Source organism: Botryllus schlosseri, chromosome 2 (genome assembly GCF_051294905.1).
Source record: "Botryllus schlosseri isolate E-star chromosome 2, Bs_hap1, whole genome shotgun sequence".
In the NCBI taxonomy this organism is placed as follows: domain Eukaryota; kingdom Metazoa; phylum Chordata; class Ascidiacea; order Stolidobranchia; family Styelidae; genus Botryllus; species Botryllus schlosseri.
In genome coordinates, this window is record NC_137237.1 from 6,492,640 (window position 1) to 6,502,225 (window position 9,586).

Sequence of the window (9,586 nt, forward strand, 5' to 3'; positions counted from 1 at the left end):
TGGCTGTATCACTGTGAAGAGAGTGCTTTTGTCCCAGTTCTTGCCCGCATTGTGATTAACGAGAGATTTTAATCTAACCTGGCTATTTTCCGGATTCTAAAACGGCTTGTTTACGTTTGCACACAAAAGGGCCGTGTTCTCGAGAAATCCCTTCTCAGGGTATTGAAATTTGCTATATTTCATGCTTTGCCCAATATATATAGAGCATTTAGATGAAGTTAACCAAAGGTGACACTCATAAATTTAACATCCCGAATCCTGTACTGGTCCGGATCAGGGTTCCGTTCTCCAGATTTCTCTTCGTTAGAATCTTAACATTTTGAACCCAAGAGCGACTCAATTAATGATCTACCACCCATTCCTCACGCATGACGCGTCCGAGATTAACTACTACCGTCTATGTTTCGAGACTGATTTAATACCACAGTTTGCGTAGCTGATACCCGTCTCAAAGTACGTATCCCGCGTTTCTCGAGAACGCTTGATAGCGGTAGTTATGAATTCCGCGCCGCCCTACAATATCAACACGGGCCCGGGGTGTTGGCACGGTTTTCTTTCGCCGGTATTAGAAGCGTTGTTTTAATTTCGCGCAGAAGTCGGTCGAGAACGAGAGCGAGCCGACCACGGATAACCAAGACAGTCGCATCGAGGACGGTGACGACAGGAGTAATTGTTACGTCGCGCTCTTGCGGTCGATGGATAACGGGGTAAGTTGGAGGTCGCTGTCTCCTAGAAAATCGCACGAAATTTAAAAAGTTCGCAATATCCCAGTAATCGAACTACGTCACCACGCGGTGACGTTAGGTAGGGCTCGAAGCGGCGTATTGGGTGGCGGTGCGCGCCCTCTACATTCGTTCCGTGTAGAAACTATCAAGCGCAGGAGCATTGTGTGCTTGTAGATTGTGCCAATACAATCTGACAAATCGCAAAATACAATCGAATACCCTCTTAACGAAAAGACTGTGCATCCACACCCAAAAGGTGGTACACGCAAACGTAAAAGCGAAACAACTTACTTTAGTAATCCGATAAAGTAAAGGTAATTCGTTTCTGACCACCTCTACTGTACTGTATTACGATATATACAATTGAATATTATATTCATATTGAAATGAACACGAATATTCTCGACTGACACACGGCAGGGGTAATCGTCAGCATCTAGTATAGAATTGGAAAGAACATTGCATATCAACAATCGTACACAAAATTATGTCGTCACTGGCATGAAATTCCGAAAAGTTAAAAGACTTGAAAAGTTTTATGCGATATGGTTCAATTTAGGGCTGAAATTACTTTCAACTGAACAGAGGAATATGCATTCGTTTTACAAACCAAAAAGCCTATGAGGTTTTTGTGACGCCAGGATTAGGGTTGGGCACAATGATTCGAGTAATTTAATCTGAATCGAGTATTCCTTGTAGTGATTCGTGTCGAACAGCAAGAAAATATTTTTTCATGTACTGAAATCATACGCTCCTACACGCTAACAGTTGAAATATCAACTAAAATTATAGTTTCGATACTATTGCGCAGTGATGGTGTTGTTGTTTTTGGTATTCATGGTGTTTGCGGGTTGCTATGGTCATTTACATCGGGCCAATTTTCTTGATTTTTATTCCGTAGATGCCGGCTTGTAGCTTTGGTCCCTTCTAGGCTTTTGTAAGACACCGCTTACACGGATGAGATGGCGAGCAGTAGCCTAGATTAACCCCCAACACTTTGGTAAGAATTCGGGAGCCGACCTCGGTCGGACTCGAACCCGCAAACCATCGGTGTTGCAGATGTGTATTATACCCCTCGCCACCTATATTGTCCGCTGTGAAACCTTGGAACCTCGATTGGACTTATTGCAACGCACGTAGTCCAAAGATACGGAAGTTAGTGGAACTAAATTTTCCGTGGAGTAGTGATCAGCCCACAGCATTGTCACAATGTGCCGAGATTTCAGAAAGAAATAGAAAAATACCAAATTGTCTTAAATGTGATCTAAAACTGGCACTATTCTCTGTTGTGGTATACATACACTATTTGAACTTTCCATATCATTCATACTGTTGTAAGTGTTGTAACATTATAATATATGATACTATAGCCGGTATTTATTGATCCCCCTTCAACACATGAAATTTCAGTGGCGAGATAGCGTATAGTGGTATGATCCACAGCTGCAACACCAATGGGTTGCGACCGAGATCGACTCCAGAATCCCTACCCAAGTGTTAGAGGCTTATCTAGGCTCCTCCTCGCCATATCATCCGCGTAAGCGGTGTCTTATAAAAAGCCTAGAAGTGGGCCGTGCTAAAAGCCGGCAGATACGAAATCAAAATAAAGACAATCGGCCTGGTGTAAATGACCAACGACCATTGTAGTCGACAAGCGCCATGAGTAATACAAACAAACAAACAAACATGAAATTTCACACTGACGGGCGCAAATTTGATGGTGCAGAGCACGACGCCGAACTCTCGCTCCAATTCGGAAACGATGGACGTCGAGCATCCGATCATGATCACCGACCCGGAATTACGTCATAACGGAAAAAGCGACGCGCGCGTAAGCGATTTATCGTCGTGGTCGCGTCCTGTCTGCTTTGCTGACGGGAATGTTTTTTTCTTGCAGAATCACGGCAACAATAATGAAATATTGAAGAGGCCGCACGGCGAAGAAGATTTCGAAGACGTGGAAAGGTTGGTTTTGCTGGCCACTAAGTATACTTGGTTCTTGCCCGTTCAAGTTGATCTTTTTTCTCGACGTGGCCGTGGCGCTATTCCACAATACATTCGTTTTGGATTTGCCGCTTTCAGAGGTATAGTCAAAGTAGTCAGCTTTGCGTTGGTTGGTGGTTCTCGTGTAGAAGTAGCAACGTGCATTTCTACTCGATTATAAGTAGAAATAACATACCAAAAATAGCTAAATCGAAGTCAAAAATGAAGGTAAGAAAAGCATTGAAGCAGTGGCTCTCAACCTTTTTGTCTTCGCGAACGCCCTTTGGACCGCCACGGACCATCGCGGAGCCCTCAAATTTCAGTTCAAATTTAGCTCTATTATCGCGCAACCGTCATCTGACTGTGCAAATATTAACTGTATAGGCTAGCGATAAACAGCAACAAAACCACCTTTCTTGAAAATAACATCATACCATTTATGTCGAAATTGGGAAGACTTTCATTATTTCAAAGCGAAGTCTGTGGATACATTTCGTGAAATACACTGCCGTGTGTCGATTTGACATGAACGAGTGCCGAAAATCCATTAATTACGAATGTAACAATAACGCGTAACGCTTCCGAGGACACCTTTGGGTCTGATCGCAACATATATGGCACCAATATAAAGTCCATCCGGGGCCTACGATATCCTGAGTTTTAGCAGTTATGAAGCGAAACTGCTTCGTGATTTCTCTAATTTTTAAAAATATATACAAATGAGGTGATCACATAATTTGTAATTTGGAGGTTTCGCGGACCACCCGAAATTGCTTCGCGGACTCCCGGTTGCGAGCCACTGCATGAGAGTAACTACTTTCAAAAAGTAGATTTGATCGATGGGTCACGCACTTTTAGCAGTTAATGTACTCAGTTGTCGTGACTGTGATGCTGGGGCGATTTTGCCCCGTTGCTGCGGCAATACCACTCATAAAAGGGGTACAAATATGCACGCAAACAACTTTCTACTTCACAAAGGGTAAACTGAAAAAAGTAATCAGTTTGCCTACAGTTGAGTTCTTTTGAATTCCCTACTAGTTGCGGACGAGTGTCGGTCGAAAATATTTGAGTTTATTTCACTTTGAGTATTGAGTATACTCTTCAATTGTATATTGAAGAATCTATCACTGCAAGTGGTACTGCTCTGATTTTCCTCTCTGTTTTGCAGTGCGGATGTTTACTGCGTAGCAAGTTCGGATTCGGCGCACGGCAGGACGCTGACGGAAACCACCTCCCTCGGTTCGGACGAACCTTGCTGCTCCGTGTCGACGGGAAATATCAGCGGTACGTTCATGTCATTGGCCGCGTTACATCGGGTTTCGGCTCGACACTGCGAGTAATCTGCAAATCTCTGTGCGATGTCCTTCATTCGAAATTCGGATGATTAAATGCGACTGGTGTTTCGGTGGGGGTTCACCGGTTAATCGTCGCCAATATATCCATGTGGTTTCCTAGGGGGCCCTGTATGATGCAGAATTCTCTTTTTTTGTAGAAACGCGTTGTAGAAGTGAATGCAGAATGATTTTTCACTTGTCAGTATTTAATAGGCAATATTTAGTATTTCAGCATCGTAAAACTGTTTAAATCCTACTTGAGTTAGTTACGCAGGCTAAGTTAAATAAGAAGATAAACCTACTTGAGTAAGAGAAACAAGTAGATAATACATACCCAAGTACTATGAAAAGCAGAAGTACTTCTAGATTTTAGGGGGCGATAAAGATATGTCGAGCTTTATAAGGGGGAGATGAGTCAACAATGTTTGGGAATCGCTGCTATAAATGATGAACTGAGGCAGTAATGAAACTGATTACCGCAATGTGACGGTCCGTCGGGTGTAAATAAAGGCCATGCGGATAGCCGGGCTCCGTAGACCTAAGATCCCATATCAGTCAACTAAGTAGGCCCTCCGAACCGAATGTAGGTCGTAATTTATACTTTCATTGGTCGATATGTCCGATGTCACATTCGATAGCCGTTCATACGCCTAGGATATATGTTTCTATCCATACCGATTAGACTGCTGTGTTAGTCGGCGAGAAGAATAAAGAAACCTATTCCTTGATTCTGACCAGGCATGTCGGCCGGTGACGAAGAGGCCGGCGACACCTACATCTCCGCAAACGAGGCCGCAAACATGAGTTGGCTGCTGGGATTTGATAGCGGCCGCGAGCGCGTAGCCGATAGACTCCTCAGCACGGGGCCGTAAGAGTTCTCATCCTGAATGGAGAGCCAATTCTGGCTTGATTGAAAGGTGCGGCGCTACAACGCATTAGGAAAGGCGACTTTCAAGCTCGGGGACTTTGTAAATGGGACGTATGCTCGACATGATACGTGGACTTGGGCGTGACGAGCGCCGGTTTGAACCATTGTTGCAATTGCCATAGCAAAAGTCGACGGACTCTAACCGGATATTTTATTTGATACTTCCCATGCGTGTTACAGCACTTCGATCAGGATATTGCGTTTCGGTCAGAAAACAGTATTTCATATCACACCCAGTCATATCGCATCGTGTCGGCAGTATCTGCGGGCGTAAACATTGTGCCTGAATTGCACTCTTTCATATAAACAACACTTTTGAAGTTTCATGTAATGGCGCTGTCTAACCGTACAGCGAACACGCGTTTTGCGTGAATACGTCGCAATGAAACCGCGACTGTACCACTCTGTTGAGAAGATTGTTTCAGATTAAAGTGTATTATTGATTCAGATCAGTGCTTCCAAACGCCGCCCACTTGAGGCAAGTTTTATATTGCGATCCACAATGAGATATGACCAAACAAATGAGAAACAAATTGATGAGAAAAGCAACAACGTACACACATGCAATTTACTAATAAGGCGAAAGCTGAGCTGGGATATTAAAACATACCACATCAGGTTAAGGCTTGATTTTCCTACTAGGAAAATGTATCTTGTAATATCTACCCATAACATAGATTCTATATTGAATAGAAAACTGTAACGTCGAGAAATGCTTCGTACCCTCCGCGCACTGGTTGGTAAGCACTGATTTAGATTACTCTGTATCTCGGTCGAAATACGGTCTGAAAAAGTTGAAGTATCATGAAAGTAGGCCTACTTGGCCTACATTGGTCAGGCCACGCTCTGGCGAACGATCTGTTGATGGTTCACGACGGGTCTACATGGGCATGTAAAATGAAATTTGATGCTGTTTTGCCGATTCCATTGCAAGCTTGTTCTCAGGAATTGAACGTAATGCGTTCTGACCCATTCTTGCCCCTGTCTTCAACGTTTCCATTACCAATTGCATGCTTCACTATCACATTAATCCTTATTAAACGCAGTACCAAGTACTTTTCGAATACAATTACTGACTTTTGCAAGCGTTCTGGTTTCATATGGCGAGTCGTGTTCCTTGGCAGCATAGGTTAAGGATTGTGGGTATGGGAGTACTCATAAAGACGGCTCAATATAGACAGGTGATAAGGGTGGCGGATTTCCCGCTTCCAGGTATGCATTCAGATCATTCAAACAAACAACTAGTTCGATCTCTCCTGCCCGGGTCGTCGAACGGTAACGATCTGCTTCGTTGGCATTGTCGGACATTTCAAAGACACCTTTCCGGTAGGGATGGTGTGAACGTGAGGTTCACGTTCGCGTTCTGTGTGTGAACCTCGGAAATTTTGAGGTTCGCGTTCACAACAGAACCTTGGTAGGTTCTGCACTGTGAACCTTTTTTATATATTGCAATTTTCGCTTCATTATAACATCTTTGGTTCAAATTTATTGCATTTAAACTGCGGGCCACTATATGCATGGCGCTGGCAGCATAAACAATCAACACTAAACAAGCATATGCACCTTGACAATCTCAGAAATTTTACTTGCATTGTTACAAACGTTTGCTCGAAATATCCAGCTTTCCGTCTGTGAATATTTAGTGTCTCTTTGCTGTGAGCTTGACCCGCAATCACATAACATCAAGAGCGAAATACACGGCATGTAGTCAGCGAATGATGCTCATTAAATCAATAAATGAGATTGGTATCGTTTTCTGATGTACAAATCTAGCAGACGTACGGGGTCAATATTGATTTCATATGTAAACTGTATCATAAAAACCAAATCCCAAATCCGTGCGATTGGGGTGTTGCCTACTGTTGTATAACTTGATAGTGTGGTAATATCGGTAGGAAGTATAGAAACCCGTTTTACACTCTGCTCAATATCAATGTAGCAATACTCAGACGCCGAAGACATTGTTCGGTCTGGCCGGGACCGTTAAGGCGTAAGCTTATATTCCCTGGCAAGTCCTCGTCGAAATTGTTGGCAAAGCGACGGAATATCTTCATTTTATGGAATTATTATATCATTTGATTGCCTCATTTGATACATTTGGCGACGTTTAAAACGTCAATATGTACTTCAGCACTGTGCCATTATGTGGCCCGAGTCGTCGCTGGGTATCATGTACAGTACATATATTGTACAATACATTAATTTAGGCAATTACATATTTGAAATAAAGGGTTGAAATTAGCAATATGACGTCACGTGACGTCATGAGGTTCACGTTCGCGTTCACACAGAACCTTTCGAAAAGGTTCGCGTTCACACGAACCTGAACCTTTCAGAGGTTCACACCATCCCTACTTTCCGGCCGTAACTGATATCACAAGATGACTTACTGTGTGGTTTGTGTTGAATCGAATATGTCAACGTATCATAAAGATGCATGAGTACGACACCTGCGCGTACTCGTCGTCCAACTATCATATGGTGGCCAAAAATGATCATCGCTCTATCAAATATGCCCTACCTGAAGTGTGGAACAGTATCTTGCTGGCTATCCGACAGTGGTCGAGCATGTCCACATTCAAGTCGAAATACAAGCAATTTCTGCTGAATAACTACTAGTCAGCCCTCACCATTTACCGGACCACGGCCTGATATATCGATCTCGCCTTCCGTCACTTGCCAACTTATTTTATCGCTTTCCATTTTATATTATCTTCTTTTACTTTCATTCAGTGGCCATATAGCGTAGTGGAATAATCCACAGCTGCATCACCGATGGGTGGCGGGTTCGAGTCCGACCGAGGTCGACTCCAGAATTCCTACCCAAGTGTTGGAGGTTTATCTGGGCTCTTCCTATGCCTAGTTGTTTCAGCATCTTCCTATCATTCATTGTATCTTGTGATGTTTTGAAGTGATGAAATTTTATGAACAAACTTGAACTTGGACGCAGCCAAGCGGCGATATAGTACCATGGACGAAAATAGAAACGCGCTTTGCGTACACCAGTTTAGTGAAACTTCGTAAATCCCAGTACAAGGTCAAGAGTTCAAATGACCTGCAGCGTCCACACTTTGCTTAACATGTATTCTCACTTCGTCATATATGCTACGTGTGACACACCAACGCGTAATAGTAGCATATATATTTTAGGCTTACCATATTTTGGAAATCTAAAAAGAGGACACTTTTTCAGAAATTTCAGACTTGCAAAACCGGAGAAGAATTCTCAAAAACCGGTGAATTTTCCCCACTTTGTGATCGGTTGACAAGAAAAAAAAGTCATCTTTTCCGCCCAGAGCTCAAAATACCGTTTTTCTCTCCGCGTTGCCAGGTGGATGACTAAAAAAAAAAAAGAAAAAAGGTCATCATTTCGCTCAGAGCTAAATTCACCGTTTTTCTCTCCGGAATACCCGCCGGAGCTTCACTTCTGTGCTAATTTGCGGCATATCACTCGCAATTTGCTCTGAATCTGACCTAAATTTTCAAAAAAGAGGACAAAATCTCAAATAAGAGGACAAAAGGGCGTCCTCCGAGGACACTTTCAAAAAAGTCAAAAAAGAGGACAAATCCTCTTAAAAGAAGACATATGGTAAGCCTAATATATTTTGACGCATAGAAGCACTACGTCGCCGAGTCGTTTCTCGGTATGCACAATACCAATCAACTGAATCAACCAACAAATATTGACAAAATCCATCGCTATTAAATCGTATAACTTACATGGGCGCATCCAAGTTTTAATATGGTGTTAAGATCACGCCATTCATTTTCACAACTTCGAATACAGCAGGTCCATCTCGACTTGTGCTCCCGGCTTTACTGAACAATCACAATCATCACGAATAAAGTAGAACATGGACTGTTGTAAATGTGAATGATTGATGATTAATTGATTGTGCTAGACAGCAACCTTTAGTGTTGCCCCTTTTTTTTACTGTGCACGTGCTATTATGTAGTCTGGCTTATTCCTTGTATTCTGCTGCTGTGTGAGGAACTCGCGTTCCTGCCTTGACAATAAACCAGCTCACACTTGGTAGTTGTGGCGTGTCTGCTGTTAGAATTCAACAGGTTATGGGCCCAGCACGCTTCCGCTGCGGCAAGTAACGAGTTTGGGGATTCCGAAGAAGAGATATTGCGAATATTGGATCGTACGGAGAGCTTACAGTTTCTACAATTTGCGTTGGAGCCTAATGACTACTATGGCGTCCGGTGAAGTACAGAAATTCACGGCGGACAAACTGCATTGTGATAACTGGCTGACGTGGAAATACCAGATAACTTGTTTGCTGAAGGCGAAGGAATTATTCCAATATGTTGATGGATCGGAAGTGTTGCCAGGAGGCGCAAATCAGCAGCAGACAAGGGAACATCAGAAGAAGTTAGATAAGGCGTTAGCCATCATTACTTTGGCTGTCTCTACGTCGCAACTGTATTTAATAACATCCTGCAATACGCCGGAGGATGCCTGGAATGCCTTGAAGGAACACTTTGAGGGTGACTCCGCCGGTAATAGACTTTTGCTAATGAAGTCGTATTTTCGATGTGAAATGAAACAGTCTGACTCAGTCGAGAGTCATTTGAAATATATGAAGAAATTGACTGATCAAATGGCTGCT

The 9,586-nt window shown here is 43.0% G+C and overlaps 1 protein-coding gene across 2 annotated transcripts in view; it reads left to right on the top strand.

The window, feature by feature from the left end:
- LOC145433198 (uncharacterized) overlaps positions 1 to 6,055 on the top strand; it is a 44,554-nt gene extending 38,499 nt beyond the window's left edge. For both annotated transcript variants that reach the window (XM_080310165.1, XM_080310166.1), the window contains exons 27-31: positions 594 to 707; positions 2,452 to 2,556; positions 2,623 to 2,690; positions 3,877 to 3,992; positions 4,781 to 6,055. In XM_080310165.1, coding sequence (XP_080166291.1) covers positions 594 to 707; positions 2,452 to 2,556; positions 2,623 to 2,690; positions 3,877 to 3,992; positions 4,781 to 4,914 — 537 coding nt within the window. In that variant the 3' untranslated portion in view covers positions 4,915 to 6,055. The remainder of the gene's footprint in view (positions 1 to 593; positions 708 to 2,451; positions 2,557 to 2,622; positions 2,691 to 3,876; positions 3,993 to 4,780) is intronic.
- Positions 6,056 to 9,586: the final 3,531 nt, after the last annotated feature.